Raw genomic sequence first — 22,828 nt, forward strand, 5'->3', positions numbered from 1 at the left:
TTTTAAGTGCCTTAATAAGACCCTGAAAATAATGTAATATACCCCCCTTGAACCACTAGTGGGTGAAAGTTTCCAAAAACATTGTTTTCCCACAAAACCATTTTTTCAGGTGCCAAATGAGTTAAAGAATGGCAATTGTTCTCCAACAGACACTATAGGTTTTTTTTAATCAGGTCCAAACTATATTCGTGTGATAGGGTCAAAAATTTCCCCTTTTTGTTGCTACATCTGTTTCTCTTCTTCAGTGCTGATCTCTGCTCTTCTTGAGCCTGTAGAAGGAAATCTTTTACTGACTTAGCAGGGTTAACAGAGAACAGTGGACATTCTCGAGGCTGGACAGGTTGAGTATTTAAAGCTGCCTGTTTGGCTGCAGCATCAGCAGGCTCATTTTCATTAGCTTCCATAGTGTCAGAATGCTGGTGTTTTAATGATTGCTAACTGTTTTGACAGGTGCATAGCAATTAATAACTCTGAAACCTGTTTTCCATTTTTTTATAGGTTGTCTTGAAGAGGTTAAAAACCTCATTGTTTCCATAGCATTCCAAAATCATGTGCCACTCCAAAGGGATAGGGACTGCCAGTATAAATGTTTGCTATCTGGTCTTTAGCTAGGTGACAAGCTTGGGTTAAGGTAATTAATTCAGCTTGTTGTGCTGACTTTGTTTTTGGTAAATAAGAGGTTTCAATTATGTCCACATATCCAGCTCAGTAACATCCCTGCTCATCCTTTAAGGAGGACCCATCTGTAAATCAAATTAGATCCCCATTATCAATACGAATTTCTTGTAAGTCATTCCTAGGAGCAAGAAGATAACCTGTTAATAAAATGCAGTCCTGGTTGTTTTCTTACTGTGGTGCTGGAAGCAAACTGAGTAGAGGACATAAATAGTTAAAGGAGACCCCACTACTATCTCTTCAGTAGCCTTGCATAAGAGAGCAATTGCTGAAATAGCCCTCATACATGGTGGAAGTCCTTTTGCTACCTAGTCTAATTTAGTTTTGGGAGAGTTTAGAAGAGACTCAACTGGGTGTGGGACATAAATACTTAAACGAGACCCTATTCCTGTTTCTTCAGTAGCCTTTCTGAAATAACCTTCAGACAAAGTGGAAGTCCTTTTGCTACCTAGTCTAATTTAGTTTTGGAGCATAAAAGCAAGTCATCTATAAGCCGTTTTGTAAAAGCATCACGATGACTACCTATAAATTACAAAAGACTTAAAAAGGACGGTTAAAGACCTGATTACATTGCAATTGTTGAGGAAATTCAGCTATTTCTGTGACATACATTTTAAGATAATAGCTAGAATTATGACTGACAACATACCAGAACATTTCAAATTTTAGAAACTTCATATAATTTCTAGAACATATATATTAATAACATTCACCCATACAATAAAACCTAAGAAGGTTTATCACTACTCATTTGACAATGTTTCCCATGTAATTAAACCTACCAAATAAACCTAATTAGTTTAATATCTCCCTTTGAGCTGTTTTAGGGCTCTCTGAAGGATCCAAAAGTTAGCTAGAGGTCAAAAGAACTTCATTTAGAATTTGACTTGAGGAAGTTTGTCAAAGATATCAAAAGGTTTTAAACACTTGGTGAAGTAGGATCATAAGTCACTGTGAAACACTACTTATTCACTTAATCAAGATGACAATAAAATATTCTAAGACAAATACAGAAAGTTACAAGAGACTACTTAAGAGGTAAAGAAGCTTTACAGTCAGTTGTCAAAAACAACAGATCAATATTTCAAGAAAACTTTGTCCTCTTAGAGAAAAACACAAATTCTAGTTTTCCACCATTTTACCTATAATATTAAAATTCATTCACTCAAATTCAATTTAATTACACACAAAACTCTTTTCTCAGGGTTCCTTTTCCACAAACCTTCCACAAATTTTTATATTTATATTAGTTTGTCCCTTCTTTCGTTTTCCATTTAGAAATAACCAGCTTCTGGACAAAATCACTTTCTTTTTCCTTAACAAAAAATCTCAATTTTTTATACTTTCTCTTACCAACAATATATATCCTACTTTACATATACAGTCCTTTTTAAAAATTAATTTCTAGGAACATATGACACTTTATTGTATAATATTGAAATAAAGCACAAAATATATTTACTAATAGTCTCAAATATATTTAGTATCATTGTAATAAGAGGTCAAAAATATGTAAACAGGGCAAAAAAAAAAAAAAAAAAAGGTAATCTTAGACTTCTTTAGCAATTAATGTTTCAGTGTATTTTATCTTATTTAAAAATGATCTAGAATTCAATGAATTTCCCTCATTTAACTTAATTCAGTGAAACTTTAAAGTTTCAAGTTACCAAAAATTGGGAGAAGCTTAGGTAGGCATATCATAACATAAGTATTCTTAAAGAGTTCACCCAAAAAACTTTTTTTCCATTTATCTCTATTTCATTATTTATGAAAATATCATCTTACCAAGTTAATTTTCTTGTTGACAAATTTTGTAACAGAGATAACATGAGCTTATTGACTTTCAGTAAACCTAGGTACAATAAAAGTATTATACTTAATATTGATGACTCTAAAGACATATCTGTATTAATTAAACTAGCAACTTAAACTTGGTTTTATTCATTAAAGATTAATCCTAGATCATATGGTCCTTTAAATTTTGGGACTAGCTTATGTTACATTTCGAAATATTTGATTTGTAAGTGCTTACTTTCAAGTCAATTAAATAGAGCTCTTTTACAAATTTATTTTGATAATACCATTCAGAGATAGAAATATCATATTTATAATGTACATGCAGGCATATATACATCCAGATAGACACAGACAGAGATCTCATAGTTTTCCTGCTTGAATTTTAAAAAGTCTCTTTTCCTTTTTTTTTTTTCTTAGTTTTGGGTTCTACTAACTGAGCCAAGGCCTTAGTCTCAAGTGATGTGGGCTATGTTTACATTTCAAGGACATGATAGGAGTTATAACTTCAAGCTTTCTCCTAGGAATACTTTTAATTCTCTTAGGGTCAGAATTTTGAAAAGATGTTTTATCAAGTTAGTTTCTCTAACTGAGTATATAACAAAAAACAGTTTTGGAATGTCAAAAGCACCCCATCCTAGTGATTTGGGGGCAAGATGAGTATTGACTTTGTACCCATTGTATGTGAAGCCAGCTGGAGTTCCAGTCTGTGGCTGTGCATCCAGGAGCTGGTAGGCTTTAGAAGCACAATCCCCAACCCCCTTTTTTGTTTCATTTTACTATAAAGTACAAATCTTTCCAATTTTTAAGCCACATGTTTTAAAAAGTTGAGCCAACACAGTTGACTCGAATGGTCCTTCTGCTTTCTCTGCCTAAGGACTTTCCTATAGTACCCTTCCACTTAGGAGCTGTACTGGTACCTCCATAAGATTCCAAGTCTTAACATTTTAACAGCTTGGGCAAAACTCAGGACTGTCACTTTTTAAAATCTGTGAGGTCTGGATATCAGGAGAACTCACCAAAGCACTAGGAGAATGCTGGGAAGCCAGAGGGGCTCAAGGGGCCTGTGCTGATTGATACTGAGTGCCTGTCCAAAGGAGAACACAGGGGACCTCTGGTGAGTTTCTCTAATACCCTGTTGACTATGCCAAGCAATGCAGATGGAAAGTCAATAACCAGTCTGTGACTAAGATTAAGAAAGAGTTTTATTCCAGCTAAGCTGAAGGCTATAGCCCATGAGACAGTCTCTGAGCTCTGAGAAATGCTCCATTGAAGCATGGTTTTTAGCATAGTCTTATACCTTGCTAGAAAAAAGAACATCAAGCCTGGCAGGGGGTTATTTTTTCAAAAGTTCATCGGAGAAGTATAGTTACAGATTAGCACATACATAGCGGGGCAGCATGATCCTGGTGTCTGGGAAGGGGACAATGATTATTAATATCAGCATCACAGGAAGAAAGGCAATGATCTATATCTTCGAAGTGAGCAGCAATCTTTACCTCAGGATAATGAAATCTTTAATGAGTGAAGCAGATGTACAATGTATGTTTGATAGGTCATCAATCAGGCCCTCTGCATTCGCATAGTTCACATAAATTTCACGTTGGACCACACAAAGCCAAAATCGCTTCCCCTATGTTGCAGTATAAGAAAATTTAAGTTTTCGCATTTCAGTGTCCTCATCTATCACATGGAGTTAATAATATTACTTATCCTACCTGGACGTTGTAAGGATTCAATGAGATAGTTTATGTAATGTACACTGTATACTGTTTGTCACATAGCAGGGGCTCAAAATTATTTGGATCCTAATTTTAAGATAATAAAGAAAGGATAATCATATTATTATCCTTGATCATCATTGCCCTAAAGCCAGCCCATTGTAGTGATAAGTGGCCGACACCTTTTATAGAGAGAGCACATGAAAAGGGTTTTGACATGAGTGACAAAGTTGTATGTCCTATTAAATTGGTGAACCCAGGAACCCACTCAGTTTAGGCCAGAAAGGCCAGGAAAAGGAAACTAAAGCAGGCAAAAAAAAAAAAAATCAAATCATAAATCACAGGGAAAGATTAGATTCTTATAAAAGTTTTCTTGTTGCATTTCCAAGTAGTCTGCCAATTGTTTATATGAAGATTACATACTCCACATACTTTGATCATAAGGTACATGAGAACTCTTTTCAAAATACATTAGTGCAATATTGCTGGAATTCTTAAAGTAGAAGGTATTCTTCTACAAACAACTTATGGATTCAACGGGGCACTCAAACCAGGAGGCTGGTTGTTTAATTGTTTAATGGACAACCATATACATATTTTAAAGAAATGCATGCTAGACACATTTACTAACCTTTCAGAATAAGCCCTGCGACTAAGTAAAATAGCTTGAGTCCTGTCACGTTTGAGTGAAAGTTTGTCTGGAGAACATTTAGGGATCTTTGCAAGTAATTGAGAAACCCCAAGATAGAGATATGTGATATACTAAGGGTAGAAGTAAAGGTTTGGGGTAGAATAGATGGCATCAGAAAGTGAATAGCTTTCATCATTTTGGTGAGAAAATCTTAAAATTAGAAGAGAGACTAAGGGTCATACAACAACCTTGTCCTCATTGCCCTATAAGGTCCCAACATTAAGAGACCTCTTCCAACAACTTTCCAGGACCATTTTTCTCTCCTGCCTGGGAGGCCTCAATCCAGCCGCGCCACCATCGTGAATGCTGCCCTAGCGTGTGTGCATTTCTACTTCTGGGAAAGTCATTCCTCCTCTCCTCACTTATTTTTAAAGACCCAGATTAGTTTTTCTCTTCAGTGGAACCTCTCAATGATGCCAACCACATTGATGTCTTGCTTCTATTAACTCCTATTGACTGAGAGTAGAAGATTTTTCCTTTAGAACTTAATTTCTTTTTAACTTCTCAGTGTATCATCCTGGTTTCTCCTGTCATTAATAGCTCAGGAATCATGACAGTCAAGCCAATTTTGTCCATTTACCAAGTCCTTTGACCTTGAATAAGTCATTTCTGCTCTCTGCACCTCACTTTTTTTTTTTTTTTTTTTTTTTTGCCCCCCGTACGCGGGCCTCTCACTGCTGTGGCCTCTCCCGCTGCAGAGCACAGGCTCCGGACGCGCAGGCCCAGCGGCCATGGCTCGCGGGCCCAGCCGCCCCGCGGCACGCGGGATCCTCCCGGACCGGGGCACGAACCCGCGTCCCCTGCATCGGCAGGCGGACTCACAACCACTGCGCCACCAGGGAAGCCCTGCACCTCACTTTTAAGCCCCTGTAAGATAAAAAGATTGGATGATTTGATCTCTAAATGATGTCTAAAAGTTGACACAAGTATAAATTAATAATATTAAATTTAAATTTGACTTCACTAGTTCCTGTATGTATTGTCATTCTACCTATATTTTGGTGAGGAAATAGGTAGGTAGGTAAATCTATCCAACTTTAATATTTTTTTTTAACATCTTTATTGGAGTATAACTGTTTTACAATAGTGTGTTAGTTTCTCCTTTACAACAAAGTGAATCAGTTATACATATACATATGTTCCCATATCTCTTCCCTCTTGTGTCTCCCTCCCTCCCACCTTCCCTATCCCACCCCTCTAGGTGGTCACAAACCACCTAGCTGATCTCCCTGTGCTATGCGGCTGCTTCCCACTAGCTATCTAATTTACATTTGGTAGTGCATATATGTCCCTGCCACTCTCTCACTTCGTCACAGCTTACCCTTCCCCCTCCCCATGTCCTCAAGTCCATGCTCTAGTAGGTCTGTGTTTTATTCCCGTCCTACCACTAATCTCTTCATGACATTTTTTTTTCTTAGATTCCATATATATGTGTTAGCATACGATATTTTGTTGGTCCTCTTGACTTACTTCACTCTGTATGACAGACTCCAGTTCTATCCACCTCATTACAAATAACTCCGTTTCATTTCTTTTTGTGGCTGAGTAATATTCCATCGTATATATGTGCCACATCTTCTTTATCCATTCATCTGTTGATGGACACTTAACATGCTTCCATGTCCTGGCTATCGTAAATAGAGCTGCAATGAACATTTTGGTACATGACTCTTTTTGAATTATGGTTTTCTCAGGGTATATGCCAGGTAGTGGGATTGCGGGTTCGTATGGTAGTTCTATTTGTAGTTTTTTAGGGAAACTCCATAGTGTTCTCCATTGTGGCTGTATCAATTGACATTCCCAGCAGCAGTGCAAGAGTGTTCCCTTTTCTGCACACCCTCTACAGCATTTATTGTTTCTAGAGTTTTTGATGATGGCCATTCTGACCGGTGTGAGATGATACCTCATTGTAGTTTGGGTTGGCATTTCTCTAATGATTAATGATGTTGAGCATTTCTCTCATGTGTTTGTTGGCAATCTGTGTCTCTTCTTTGGAGATATGTCTATTTAGTTCTGCTGGCCATTTTTGGATTGGGTTGTCTGTTTTTTGGTATTGAGCTGCATGTGTGGCTTCTAAATTTTGGATATGAATCCTTTGTCAGTTGCTTCATTTGCAAATATTTTCTCTCGTTCTGAGGGTTGTCTTTTGGTCTTGTTTATGGTATCCTTTGCTGTGCAAAAGCTTTTAAGTTTCATTAGGTCCCATTTGTTTTTTTTTGTTTTTATTTGCATTTCTCTAGGAGATGGGTCCAAAAGGATCCTGCTGTGATTTATGCCATAGAGTGTTCTGCCTATGTTTTCCTCTAAGAGTTTGATAGTGTCTGGCCTTACATTTAGGTCTTTAACCCATTTTGAGTTTATTCTTGTGTGTGGTGTTAGGGATTGTTCTAATTTCATACTTTTACATGTAGCTGTCCAGTTTTCCCAGCACCACTTATTGAAGAGGCTGTCTTTTCTCCACTGTATATCCTTCCCTCCTTTATCAAAGATAAGGTGACCATATGTGTGTGGGTTTATCTCTGGGCTTTCTATCCTGTTCCATTGATCTATATTTCTGTTTTTGTGCCAGTACCATACTGTCTTGATTACTGTAGCCTTGTAGTATAATCTGAAGTCAGGGAGCCTGATTCCTCCAGCTCCATTTTTCGTTCTCAAGATTGCTTTGGCTAATCAGGGTCTTTTGGTTTTCCATACAAATTGTGAAATTTTTTTTTCTAGTTCTGTAAAAAATGCCAGTGGTAGTTTGATAGGGATTGCATTGAATCTGTAGATTGCTTTGGGTAGTAGAGTCATTTTCACAATGTTGATTCTTCCAATCCAAGAACATGGTATATCTCTCCACCTATTTGTATCATCTTTAATTTCTTTCATCAGTGTCTTATAGTTTTCTGCATACAGGTCTTTTGTCTCCTTAGGTAGGTTTATTCCTAGATATTTTATTTTATTTTATTTATTTAAATCTATCCAACTTTAATATTTTTTCTCAACTTGGTGAAATTTCAAACTGAAGCTACAAAAAGAAGAGGAAATGATCAATTTCAAGTTTCAGACAAATTAACTCACTTGAGATTACTTAAAGGATCACAATGGATTGCTGCAAGAAAATTGAAAGTCTTCTCACTGAAGAGAGAGGTCTCTTCCTCAGACCAGTTAATTGGCTTGGCCATGCCTCCTTGAGTACATTTTAAAGTTCATTTTCCCAAGAGTTCCTGGCGATTCTTCAGGGTCCCTTAGCAGAGCCCCAGTTATAGAACCCTTCATCATGGTGTGGAGAGGCACCATGGTGCATAGAATCTGGCACCCAGGATGCGTAAATTCAAATCTCAACTATGCCAAGTACTCCTTACAAGACCTCAGGCAAATCACTTCACCTTTTAAAGCCTGAACTTTCTCCTTGAAACCCAAGTAATAATATAAATCTCAGGGAATTATGAAAGTATTAAATTAGTTAATATGCATAAAGATTTTAGAATAGTGCCTAACATTTATAAGGTCTCCATAAATGCTAGTGGCTATTAGTTTTAGAGTTAATCAGACATAAATCCTGAGTGCGCTCTTTATTGAATGTGACTTTGTGGAAATAATGTAATCTCAATAACCTTGGTTTTTATTTTTCTTTGAAATAGGGATAACAATACCTAACTGGTTTGTGGTAAGATTAAATTAATTTATACATGTAAAGTATATGGTGCCTGGCTTAGAGTAAGTGAGCATGAAATGTTAGTTTATTCCTTTGGTATTCCTTTCCTGTGGTGGGTATTGGTTACAATGTAAAGAAAGCGGTGAGCCTGGGAATGGGGAGAGAAAGCCAGAGCATATTTTAATATAATAACCTGACTTGGGGCTAACAAATTATTGCAACAAAATGATAGAGCCTAAGCTGGAGTTGTTGCTTTTTTAAAATAATATGCAGCCAACTATTCTTTCCCAAAATGCCCCTAGAGAAACACTCTTCTCCAGGTGTTTCCCATTTCCCTAGATCTCCAGATGAAGAATGAAACTCTTCAATGGTGTTATTACCTTACAAAATCCTAGGGGGCTGCATGTGAAAGAGCCCATTGTATTCTCTGAGAGCTAGAAGATCCTATAGCTGGAGCCAACAGAAAGTGTTCTGAAAACTGAGTACAAATGAAGCTAATATAGATAGGAAAGGGATGGGCCTCCAAGACTCTCAGCTGGTGGATCCTACACTAGGAATGCCATTGTCCTGAAGGGAAATACTGCCTGGAATTAACAAAATCATACCCATGGGGCTTTATGTGAATTTCAATCAGGGCTGGGATTTCTTTCCTGGAAAATGGGATGTGGCAACTTTAAAATACTTTGCCTAACTCTATAATTCAAAAGATCAATTGACAAATATTTGCTGAAATCTGCTGAAATGCATAAAGGGAGAATAATAAATTTGGGTATCAAAGGGATATTTTAATTCTGGCTCTCTTACTTTCTAGCTGTGTGACATTGACTAAGTCACTTAACCTCTCTGTACCTTAGTTTTTTTAACTATAATATGGTATTGGGTAGGATTAAAAAATACAGTTAAAGTTTAACTGACCTAATTAATTTCTGTAACTTCTTTTAACTTTTGACTTCCTATAGCTATATGTTGGCAGGAATTTCAGAGAATGGTTACTTAAAACATTTATTTTCCCATCAACTGCTGAGAACTGCTTCCCCTTCAGTGGCTTGGTGATGCAACTGAAAACAACATGTTTAGATGGATAGATGGTTGGGCCGATTGATAGAAAGATATCTCCCATAAGCATATTATCCAAAATGAAAAGAGCCAACTTGATGACCTAACGTTGTATGTACCAATTTTCCTGGTACCCAGAGGAGAAAAATAGCCCTGTGGGCTGGGGTGTTCAAAAAGTCTTTATGGAGAAAAGACTGCAACTAGACTTAGGGGCAGGGAGGAGTAGCAGGACCAGAGAAGAGCAAAGTTATTTCATCCATCTAGACCCAGCAGAACCTCTAAAGAGTTGGCACTTCTATCATAATCCCACAACTACCCTGTGCTGAGCAAGGGAATACCAGGGGCTGGACTCAGCTCTCCATGGTCTGTTAACTCTCATGTCAACCATGACAAGGAGGCAGCTGCATTCCTATCTCGGATTTAGAAAACTGAGACTCAGAGATGGAGCGATTTCCCCCAATTCACACAGAAAACAAGTGACAGACTCAGGATTTAACCCAAGCCTGCCTACCCTGAAGCTTGTGTATGATACAATATTTCCAATAATGATGAAAGCTACCATCATTGACGGTTACTTCCTCCATGAAGTCTCCTTCCTGTTACCACCACCCACCTTTCCCCAGGTGGAGCTGACTTTCCCTTCTTGTGCTCCCACTGTACCGTCAAAGATAACTACTCAAGTGCTAGAACATTTATGGGTCACATTCAGTTTCATGCCTGCCTCCACTATTAGCCTGTAAGTCCCCAAAGGATAGGTTTGGACACTGTTTCCCATTTTATCATTCATGTATCATCTGTAGCTCATAGTAGCAGCTTAATAAATGTTAAAGAATAACTGAATGAAAGAATGAATCCTCCTCGCCTACCAAGCGCTGTGCCCACAGCTTTGGCAAGTTAACCTCTTTATGTTTCCGGTTCCTCGCTTATAAAATGAAGATGACCATAATCCCTGTCACATAGAGCTTTGGGGATGGGTTAATGAGCTAATATTGATGAGCACATAGTAAATGCTCAGTAAGTGTTAACTATTATTATGACCACTCTAAGTTGCCAGAGTTCCCTTTAAATGGAGAACTTTAAATAAAGCATTGAAGGATCATAATCATAACTTCACAGAATAAGAACAGTTTTCAGAGTGGTTAAGTGTCTTGCAAAATATCACAAAGCAAGAAAGTAGCAGAACCAGGAGATATCCCCTGGGGTCTAAGACATTACTCGTAAGCCCTTATGTTTCATAGTGAGTTCCAGGGGCTAAAAATCCCTTCACATACAGAATCCCAGTTGATTCTTTTCACCACCACTCTTGGGCTGGGGTTCTGTGTCAGAACCACACTGGCTTAGTGGGGTTCTGACATAGCCCAGAATCCAGTGACCATTCCCACAAAGCTGCCTAGGCTGCTTGGTGTGGTTTGGAATAGAGTGCCCCTTGGGATCTTTCAGGACAGCAGGACTCGTGCTCCCCTGATGGTAAGAATCACCTAGCTTCTAGTTTAAGAACACAAACTCCAGAATCCTCTGCATCAGACTCTCCACAAAAGATTGTTTTTAACAAGCCGAGTAATTTTTATCATTAGGGAAGTTTGTGAAACTTTGCTTTGAGACAGGCTAAAGCAAGAATTTAAGGACGATCATAGCACTCACCTTCCAGGGGGCAGTTACTGAGCAGCAGTGTTCTTGCAAGGCACTGCTCTGCCCACCCTCTACCCATGTTTGTAAATATAATGACTAAATCAATCTCCCTAATAATGCTCTCAATCATGTGTCAACAGGGACCAGAACAGGCCCAGTGTAGTGGCAAGTGGGCGGCGGTTTGGATGCTCCCGCTTGAAAAAAGCCATTGAATCCTGGATATTTTGCCCCTGCACTTTTCTCCCGAAGAAAGCTGCCCATGGGCTATTGCAGGGGCTTTTTTAGGGGTCTGTAGGCACCAGCCACCAAAATTGAATTTTTCCTAGCAGCCTGAGAGCGAGCGGGTTGAGCTTGCTCCGCGAAGAGAGAGCAGTTGCTATGGCAAAAAGAGGACATTCGCAAGCTTCCCAGGCTGCAAACTAGCGCGCAGACAGCTCTTGTCAGCACTGTGCTGCGTCGTCAGCGCGCTGAGCGCCGCTGTGCTCTCCAGGGCAAGTTTCCTGGGAGTGTCTCTTCTCGGCAGGGACACAGCAAACTCTCCGCTTCTCCAACAGATGTTTCTCTAGCAGCTCTGAAGTCCAAGTACTCGCTGGCTGCAGCGCAGAGTCCCAGGGCCGACGCGCTGTGATTGAGGGACCCTACCAGGCAAATAAATGCCAGCATCAGTATGAGAGCCCAGGTCGGTCCTCACCCCGGGGGGCCGCTGCTTTGCCAGGTGCATCTTTGAGGAGCTGCTCACTTTCCCCCCTCGTGAGTCTTCGTTCCAAGCCAGATATTGCTCGGATTCTCTAATTAACTCCCTCCACTCCGAAGGGGTTCGGAGGCTGGGATGCTCTACCAGCTTGAAGGATGTTGACTCTCGAGTGGGAGTCGGAAGGACTGCAAACAGTGGGTATTGTTGTGATTATATGTGCATCTCTGAAGCTGCTTCATTTGCTGGGACTGATTGATTTTTCGGAAGGTAAAGTGGTCGCTCCCATATGTGCCGTTGGTCAGGTCTGGTTCAGAAGTGGATACAGACGCTGCAGAAGTTGAGCAGGCTTAATACGCAAAAGTAAAAGTTTTAAACTATGCATGCTTGACATGGAGCAGCCTAGCACTGGGCAGTTCATTTCTGTTTACCCAGATATTTGACATTGGAAAGGAAAGGATATTGTGCCATTATCTTTCTATTTGAAACCTATTTGAGTTTAGGGTGATATTATGGGTTAAATATAGTTCCAAGGTGGGAAGTTAGGACTCTCTATTATGGGGTGATAATACAGGTTGCTGTTTTGGTTGTCAAGTTTCGTGTTGGCTACCACGCTGTAATGTCATTAGTAATTCCATCCTCTGGAGGAGTACCCAGATTTGTGAGGGAAATATGTGGCTGCCTCATTAGTTAGGAGATACGGGGGTGGAGCTGGGTTATTGATTATGATATAAAATGGGTAAGCTTTTGATTTAAAATTGAGTTAATGAATGCTTAGCAAAAATGTGCTTTGAACTCTTAATTTGCAAAAGTGTTCCATTTACATTTCCCAGTGAGCCACTTTGCTCATCTGTCTCTTGAGTGGGAACCCATATAAGCACAGGACAGCATTGGTGCTACCAATAAATATTTTATCCGTCTAATATAAATTTTACTACCCAAATCAATTCTACTATATAACGATTGGGGAGTAAAAAAAGTTGATTAACTTCCATTTAATAGTTATATATATATAGTTTTATATATACATATACAATCTTTCTACTGAAATAACATGCTTTGAATTATTTCAACCCTAATTATTTGATATCAATTCTACATCCAAGCTCTTCTTTCTTCTCAAGTGAAAGAATGGAGTTCCTAAGGATATGATCTTTTACTGCCGAGTTATTTATGAATATTCACTTCTCACGTTGTGTGCAATGGGGGAAGATGAGGAACATATTTAAGCCTGCCCATGCTTCTAATCTTTCTGACCAAGTTAAGGAGCTAAGACCTGATAGCTAAGATGACATCATCCCAAACAATATCCGGTACATAGGTTGTTTCTGTTAGTATGTTAATAATGGTCAATGTATGTTATCTTCAGAAAGTCCTTTTTTCTACAAGTGGGTTCATTAGGTTCTACTATTTAGACCTTATAAGAACAGAAGAAGTTCCATGCAATTTTCCTCTCTTCTTTTAAGTATTCTCAGTCTGTGACAAGTTCTGCTCAGGCACACATAAGAATAATATTGTAATGGGATTAAATAAAACCTCAGAAAATAGCTTCTGCTTTTTCTCGTATCACACAGTAATTTTATTTAACCTTACCTTTTTTCCTGGAAGGAAAACAATACAGAAACAAACTTTTCCAAGTGCTACACAACAATCTTGCGTTATTTTGAGATTTCCGCCTCAGAGCACTCACGAGTGGTGACTTAACAAAATACAGATAAGATCATTTCAATTTCTATGATTGGAATAATTTGCTTCTGTTTCATTCCTTCTCCGTATTAGTTTTTGTTCTCTGGACTCAGTTGAGCCATAGCCCACAGTGTTAGTGCACTATACTCAAGGTGGCTTGGTTTCAGAACTAGATGAAGCAGGCTCTAAGGAAAACCATCATGGAGGTATTCGAGGAAGTCAACTTTCACAGCCCTATAAGATAGCACACAGTTCTTTTGTTGCCAGTGTTGGTAATGTAGACATTTAAAGTCAAAAGTCCCAGGTTTGCAAAAGCCCCCTGCAAATAACTCAGCTTTTATTCTTTAAGTGCTGTTTTAGGTCACTTAAAGATTTTCGGACAGAACCTTCAAATTTGAGTTCCAACAATACAGAAAGTAGAATTGGAAACCTAACTAACTCCTGCAAATAGAATCACAGAATTTTGAGCTAGTCTGAAACATCTTTCTTGGGATAGGTATCCATATTCATACCCAAATAGTAATATCCATGTCCATATATGAATCTTTATTTCTATACACACACATATATAGAGATGATGTGCCTACACATTTAAGATATTGTGTAAAATGTCCAATAAGCTGGGCAAACTTTGGATTCAATGTGCAAGGCTTGGTTGTGCTAAAATAACAAAGATGCGGGTAATCGCCATACATGAGGTATATTTCCTTGACAAGTAGAAAAAAATTGGGGAAAAAAAATCTTTTTTATTCTGAAGTATATGTAAAAAAGTACTGACCTAGTCCAACTGTCTCAGTTTACACAGAAGACCGCTGCAACCCAGGGATGTTAACTGACTTATCAGAAGGCAACACTAACTGGGAGCAGAGACAGAACCGAATCCAAGGACTGCTGAATCCTATACAGTGCTTTTCCTACTACAACACACTTTTCACTTATTTCTCTTTCCTAATACTGAGAAAGAGAATTAACAAAAACATGGGTGGGAAAGTTCCTGAATTCCTGAATCTTGTACTGAACTGTCCACTAACACCCTATGAGATAGCTCAGGGAAATGCATTCATAGGAAATAAGATTACACAATGTCTACACAATTTCCCAACCCAAGTATAGGACCCAAGCATGGCATGTAAATGAGCTAAACCAGACTGCTGACTTTAGAGGCAGGATTAGAATAGAAGCAAGCCCAAATGGTTTCCTGAGCCCCTTTCCCTCGAAGATCTGCACTGAATTTTGACCATCTGTGACATATTCAGTGTCCATGAATGGCTAGCCCAAGTAGAATCCAACAGTGAGACCCAATGAAATCATAAGAATTCTAGCCTAGGCCTCCTGTCCCTGTTTTCTCAGATTGGGGCACTCTCCAAGCAGAAACAGAACTTTTTGATCACCAGTCAAGTGGAGATATAAGAAAAAAAGCCTTTACAGAGCAAGCCACAGAATACTAGATTATCAAGTCCTTCATCCTTTCTACCTGCAAATGATAAAAAGGCCAAAAAGGGCTTTCCCGATGTAGATTGCCAAACATTTAACTGAGATTGTACCACTTGGAAAATATAGCCCAGAAAAAGGCCAGAGAATTAGCCACTCTTTTTGGTGGAGACGTAAAGATGAGGCCCAGAGCAGAACTGTAAGCTTCTTTTAAGCAACATCCAACTTTAAACTGTCCTCAGGGGGCAATGATTCTTCACTGGTACCATCGTGGAGTATTTTCTCTTGTGTGACTTTGTGGATCGATTAACTTAGAAAGTAGTTCTGAGCCTATATGAATGAGAGCTTCTGTATTAGTGTCAAGATAAAGCAGTGTTACTTTATTATTATCTACAGTGGCTAGTGAGAATTCACCATGAATAGGAAAAGGTAAAGAAGGTGAGTTCAGGGGTAAGAAAGTGGAAGCAGAGGTACTAGTTTTGCTTCTGGAACGATTTAGGTGGGAGACAACTTGGGCAAAAATCCATAGATTGCCCTCCTCAATAAGATATTTAATGTGAAAGGTCAATTTCCAGTTTTTCCAGAAACTCATGTTTAATATAATGCTTGACCAGCACCTGTTCTGAAATGGCATAATTGTTTTTTATTTCAGGGCAATGTTGTTTGGCCTCAAATGTATTTCTTATGAGAAAAAAAAAGAAATCTGGGGCACACAGAGGTTGTAGTTACCAATATAGTAGTTTCATTTATGGTGCGAATTTAAACATTTTGAAAGATACATCTGACATCTTGCAAGGTCTTCAATTACTTCGAACGTTTATTTTGGAAAATTTTACACACAAAACGCGTAGAGAATAGTATAATGAACTTTGATGTACCCATCATACAACTTCAATAATTACCAATACTTTGTTATTTGTGTTTCCGCAGTGGCTTACATTTATTGTTTCTCATCTGTCTACAATATGCCAGGCACTCTGCTAGGCCCAGTATACAAAGATGAATTAAAAGTAGTTGCTACCCTCAAGGAACTCTCAGTTGTATAAGGGTATGTAGAGTATAAACAAAGAAAATGCAATACATTATGGTAGCTAAATCAGTACGAGTCCGACATATAAAGAATGGAAAGTAATTAAGCCCAAGTGGAAGAGATAGAAGTGATCAGAGATGACTCCCCAGAGGACATGATTTCTAAGCTGGGTTTTTAATGGATAAAGAGAAGTTTATCAAATTCATATGCCAGAAAGTTGCTTGCACAAGTTCTACATCCAGGGTACTGGGTGAGGTAATACCAACATAGGAACATGGTATAAAATGTGGAATTCCTGGAACAAAAACAGAAAAAAATGTAAAGGGAAATAAACATAGTTTTATTCCCTCTCCTTGATTATATAATTAACCTTGCTGTCCAGCACAATGCTTGATATGTAGAACATACTAAAAAAATGATGGCTTGAGTGTAATTTACTCCCATACAGTAATAGCGCCAGTGCACTCCTACTTGTGCTACATACTTGAGAGCCTCTAGTGCCTCCTTCAAGTTTCCAAAGTAGCTTGGAAACTGTTGATTAGTTGATTACGATTTTTTTTACTTTCTTTTTTTCTCTGCTAGAAAGATTTAACATCAACATTACCCTGCAAAGCAGCGATAAACCACACACCAAAAGCATCTGAGGTAGCTGTTCGTTAGAACCTTATGGCCTGGGAAATAATTTCAAATCAGACATCCAGCAGAGAGCTGAAAAAGGCCAGCTTAGATGGACTTTGATTTGGCTGGGAAAGTAGCCTTTTCAATTCCATAACTGGGAAACAACAACAACAACAACTTGGATTTCTACGTGAAATTGAACAAATATCTACTAAGCACTTACTGTGTGAAGGGGAATAAAGGACATGGGGCATTTTACCGTTCTTAGGATGTTTTCAAATTAAAGACCAAACAGCTCATGAATAACTAATCCAAGATGAAAAAGTATTTGGTGGGGGGAGCAAGGCCTTTAGAAAACACAAAGAGAAGAGCATCTCATCCAGTTGGAAAATTTCAGGGAAGGCTACACAGAGATGGTGGCATTTGAAATCTGATGAGTTGAGGAATCAAAAGACTTTGATAAATAAAGACTGGAAGCTAAAAATAGGAATTTAAACTGTAATTTAAAGGGAAAAAAAGGCAGCTTCCTGAAGTCATTATTGTAATCAGGTTGGTTCTAAAAAGCCCCTTAATCCACTTAAGATATAATTAATCCATGTAAATGTCTGCTCTGAGCCTGGCAATGTGCTTGGTACTGATTGGTTTGGGGACTATTATTTTTTTAGTTTTGCTTACTTTGGGAACCCATTTCCCACCCCAGCCTGGAGCAGAGAGGTGGAATCTTAATGAGGAGGGATGAGGGTGGAGGAGTTGTACATTTCAATGACTTCCAGCCAAAGAGCACCAGGAACACACCTGTGGTCAAACAATTTGGCTTCTTTACTTTTTGCGGAAAAGGAGAACACACACCATGCAGAACTGTGGGGCATCTCGGTAACAGAGGGTTAGAAAGGACTTCTGGATTTGAGCTTGTGTTAGGGGATTATGATTTAGGAAGCAGGCCTTTGTTCGATGAAGTCTATAATCCAGGGTAATTGGCTTAATAAATCTTACCTACAAGTAGCAAAAACTAGACAAAGGCTAAAGCTGTAATTGGCAAAAAGCAAGCTACATTAGCTAGAATGGTGGATATTTGGTTATTTTTGTGGTTTAAACGAAGTTCATGTTTGTCCTCTTCTTAGCCTTGATTACAGAGTGGTCTTGTTTTTTTCTTGAGCAATAGGTACAGAGTGGTCTTGTCTGATGTTAGTACTCTGTGACATTGTTTATATTCAACAAGAGAATGCCAAAGCCTACCTGATAAACCCGGGAAGCTCCCTCACGGTCTAAGGAGCTGCTTTCTCTCATACATGATAAGGGAGAGGGCAGAGTAAAGTGAGGGCAAGTGAAGCTCTGAGTTTAAATCCTAATTCAGTAACTCTCAACCAATTACTTAACCTTTCTGAGTTCGAGTTCCTTCTGTAAAATGAGGCTAATAAGCCCAACCTTTCAGGATTGTTGTAGGGCATACAAACATATAAGTGAAATATCTAGCTCAGTGGTTGGGATACAAATAGAAGCTGATAAATGCCTTTCTTGTAATTATGAAAAGATAACACATTCCTTGAGTCATATCAGCAGTTCTCAAACTTTACGTGTATCAAAATCACCTACGGGCTTCGCTGGTGGCGCAGTGGTTGAGAGTCCGCCTGCCGATGCAGGGGACACGGGTTCGTGCCCCGGTCCGGGAAGATCCCACATGCCGCGGAGCGGCTGGGCCCGTGAGCCATGGCGGGTGAGCCTGCGCGTCCGGAGCCTGTGCTCCGCAACGGGAGAGGCCGCAGCAGTGAGAGGCCCGCGTACCGCAAAAAAAAAAAAAAAAAAAAATCACCTAGATGGTGTGTTAGAATACAGATTGCTACTCCTCACCCTAAGAGTTTCAGATTCAGTAGATCTAGGTTAGCGTCTGAGAATTTGCATTTCTAATGATTTCTCACTTTAGCCTGCTGCTGTTCCAGGGCACACTTTTTGAGAACCACTGAGTTAGGCAATAAATCTGAAAGGCCAAACCCATGATGTTTGCAATGATTTCTTCACTGAGTTCTTTGGCACCTGCTGAGCTTTATTCTAGAACAGTTGTAAGTCATCTTGTTATATGTTAAGTATTTTAAACTTTGTGGGTCATGAAGTCCGTTATAACTGCTCAACTTTGTTGTTGTAGCACGAAAGGTATAAAACTGAACGTGTGTGCCTGTCTTCCAATAACACTCAAATCTGAATTTCATACAATTTTCATGTGTCACAGAATTTTATTTTTTAACCATTGTAAATGTAAAACAATACCGCTGAAAGATCAAAAACAGGTAGCAGGCTGGACTTGACCTTTCACTGTAATTTGCCAACCCCTACACTAGAGTTGGCAATAAAGGAGCCCGTTGAGAAGGGGTCTCAGGTTGGTAAAATGTCGCCTTTTGGAAACTTACCTAGATTTTTTTGAGTCCTTAGTCTCATTGAGTGGATGGGGGTCTAGTCCTTCTTTTGGGGTTGATGGAATTATCTGCCACATTAGCAAGTGATTTGAATTAGGATGTATGTGTTTGTGCAATTTTTTCCCTTCGCCTAATTTCACAATTTCTAGGCCAATTTAGAGGGTTGTTATGTAAATTAAGCCATCAACATGATTGTGTTACACAATGAGTTGATGCTGGGGCTAGACAATTAGGGTCCCCCCTTCTTACTGATTTTTGTTTAGGTTTCATTGCCTCCTGGACAAGGAGACATTATGCTTTTTTCATTGAGTTTATAAACCCTTATCTTGTGGGTTTGTTAAAGACACATTTCAACTCTTCAAAGTAAACTGGTCCTCCGACTATTGTATTACATTGAGTCTAATGGGTCGAGGACAAATACATTGAATCAACAAAGGTTTTAAAAGTAAAATCACCTTAAGTCTGAATTCCCTTGAAAATGAAAAATCTATAGAGTGGTTAATTTCATGTTTTTTGAAGTGAGACCGACCTGAAGTCAGTTCACAGCTCTGCTTCTGACTGTCCACATGGCCTTGGACAAAGTTTATAACCACCCTGAATGTCGGTTCTCTCAAAAATGGGGAGAATAATAGTAGCTACCTCATAGGATTATTGTGAGAAGTAAATTAAATGATATTTCTTAAAACTATGTTTAGCACAATGACTGGAACACAGAGCTCACCAAATACTTTGTATTACTTGCAGAGTTAGTACCATTGCTGTCTTTGTTCTTAACTTCCATTATACCTATTACTAAACATGATCGTTCATTCAATCATCCATGAAGTGAAGGTTCTTAAAAGTGATCTGTGTACCAGGCACTGTACTGGGAACTTAACGGTGCTAGTAATTGGGAACTTAAAGGCATAGTTTTAGCTAAGAGGGGTTTACACACAGACAAATTGGTTTAGTAAATTTTCCTGGTCTCACATCTTTGCAAGGCGTAGGGGGACATAAGAAGAGACCGACCAGTACTATTTAGAAGGTGGGGAACATCAGAAAGGACTCACAGAGGTGACCTTTGAGCTGAATCTGAGTGACACTTTTAAGCAATCATCATCACACAACCTTGGGAACGACAGCCAGTTGATATAACCTAGTTTCACATTTTCAAGGACACTTTGTGTTGATCCCAGTTTCTAAGTCTTCCCTCCCATTATTCCGTTTTCTCCCACAATGCCTTCTCTTACCCAAATGCCACCCATATTTCCCCATTTCAGCCCAGATCAAAACCTACCCTGTCTCTCATACCACATTTCCTCCTTAATCTGAATTCAGTCAGTCCTGATGTATGTCATACAAGGTATACTTGATAATAACAAACCTTCATGCACTGTTCCCCAAGTCATTTACTTTGTGTTCATTTATTTTCTCCTCAGCCAGAGAAGAGGACACTCTACCTCAGCACAGAGTGAATTTTCCTTGTATTTCCATAGGGTCCAGAGCAGTACAAAGTATATCATGGAAGCACAACAAATATGTATCAGTGGGTTTCTCACTGCATCTTTGATAGCTTGTCCCTTTCAGTCAATACACGTGTCTCATCCTAACACCATCCCCATCCCACTTTCTTCCAACCTGACTTCATATTCTCAAAAGGGAAATCTTTCTGGACATGCGACTGAGCTGATGCTCAAGATTCTTCTGTTTCACTTATAAAATAAAATCCTCCATGTCTTTGCATATAATACAAAGATCACTATCAAACCAGTGCCCATCTGACTGATCTCATCTCTAGTCATTTCTCCTTTTTTTTCCCCTCTTCCTTCCCAACTTTATGTTTCAGCAACACTACACTTAAGTTCCCTGAGCATTTTGTGTGGTCTCCAGCTACCATACTTCTGCATATACTGTTCTCTCTCCCAGAATGCCCTTCCCTCCTCATATTCCTGGAAACATCTTTTCAACCTTCAAATCATAGTTCATATTCTTCCTTCTCTGGGAAGCATTTCTTGACTTCCTGAAGCAGAAAACGATACTCTGGCCCTAAGGCCTCTGTGCCTCTTCCCCACCCTCACCTGTGCACATTTTCTGTTCCAAGGCTATCAAACTCATTATTTCCCAAGCACCCCATGCTATTTCATGTGTCATGCCTTTCCCTGTATTATGACTGTCCCTCCTTCTAGAATAAAATTCTCATTGCCCCTCACCTGATTAACTCCTTCTTATCCTTTAAGCTCAGCTCAGGAACCATCTGTTCCAGAAAGCCTCCCTTGAACCACCTAACTGGATGAAGTACCCATATCTGTTATCCCAAAGCACTCTGCCTTAGCACTTCAAATTACATTAAACTTATTTCTATGCCTTTCTCTTCCACTAAACTTCAAGCACCACATAGGCAGAGCACTTGTCTCTGTACTCTCAATGTCTATGGGATTGAGTAGATGGGTGGAGTGATGATAGATAGGCAAGTTTATTCAGAGGTTCTGGTAATAAACTCAGAGTTCCCATTACAGTCTTCAATTAATATAATTTTTAAACATTTTGTTTAAGGCAGGCTTTCTCAACTTCAGCACTATTGACATTTTTGACTGGGTGATCTTTTGTTGAGCGTGCTGTCCTCTGCATGATAGGACTATTGGCAGCATCCCAGGCCTCTACCTACAAAATTGCAGCAGCACCTTTCCACAAACTTTGACAGCCAAAAGTGTCTCCAGGCACTGCTGAATCCCGCGAGGGGAAGAAGGGCAGGCAAAAGTACCCCTCACCGTGTTGAGAACCACTGGGTTGACGTATGACCAAACATAATTTGTGTTTTTATATACATATATAAAGTCTTTTTATATACATATATTTTTAAGTCACTAAACTGCATTTAACTGTGAAAAGATTATAGCATTGGAAATCAAACCTGAATGGTGAGAAAGGGAATGATTTTCCATTACAAAAGTAATAAACAATCATTGTAAGAAGTTTATAAATATACAGAAAGAAAGAAATATGAATACAATGCCCATAATCCCACCATTCAAAGAATAACCATTGGTAATATTTTGTTCCTTTAAACTTAATAATACTGTATGTAAAAAAGTTTATGTAGTTTAAATTCAACAGTGGAGCAGAAATCTTTTTATATTAGATTATAGGTCCTTCATAAATATTTTAATGCCTACATTATATTCTATAAATGTGTATAATATAATTTACTTACCCTGATTTTAGAGCATGTAAGTTATTTGCATTTTGTCCAGTATTTGAAAAATTCTTTAATAGAATCTTTGTGTGTGAAGTTGCTTACATATTTAGAATTATGTTCTTAGGATAGAGTCTTAGAAGAAAAATTAATGGAACAAGAGAACGGGCTGTTTCATGTATCCCAGCATATATTTAAGATCAAATTGGTTTACAAAGTGGTGGCACAAATTTACTTGGCCGTCTGTAATGTAGGAGTGCCCAGGCTTTTGTGCTCACTGTGCTGTCACCATCTGCTGTTGATCAGGGGACATTCTGAAGGTGGACACTGAGGACCATGTTGGCAAAACTCAATGTTAAGAAACTGTGTCTTAGGGCTGAATTGCTAGTGCTTTTTAATCTAACATTAAGAATCATAATTATGTGCAGATATGAACTTCACATTGTAGCTTGAAGATGCTCTTCTTGTTCTGCTTTCTTGTCAATCAAGATGCACTTCCTTTATGAAATGATCTCCACTTCTTAACAATGATCATGCCCATCACAACCATCAAGAGTGGCATTTAAAAAAAAAAAAAAAAAAAAAA

General features: G+C 38.8%; 1 protein-coding gene across 2 annotated transcripts in view; it reads left to right on the plus strand.

Moving 5' to 3' along the window:
• Positions 1 to 22,828, plus strand: part of KCNIP4 (potassium voltage-gated channel interacting protein 4) — a 1,248,962-nt gene that overhangs the window by 998,333 nt on the left and 227,801 nt on the right. The window contains exon 1 of one of the 2 annotated variants that reach the window (XM_028492099.1): positions 12,056 to 12,167. The exons of the other annotated variant lie outside the window; for it this stretch is intronic. Within the exon in view, the coding sequence (XP_028347900.1) occupies positions 12,056 to 12,167 (112 nt within the window). Of the gene's footprint in view, positions 1 to 12,055; positions 12,168 to 22,828 lie in introns of those variants that run through there. 2 annotated transcript variants of the gene reach the window in all.

Source organism: Physeter macrocephalus, chromosome 7 (assembly GCF_002837175.3).
Source record: "Physeter macrocephalus isolate SW-GA chromosome 7, ASM283717v5, whole genome shotgun sequence".
In the NCBI taxonomy this organism is placed as follows: Eukaryota; Metazoa; Chordata; class Mammalia; order Artiodactyla; family Physeteridae; genus Physeter; species Physeter macrocephalus.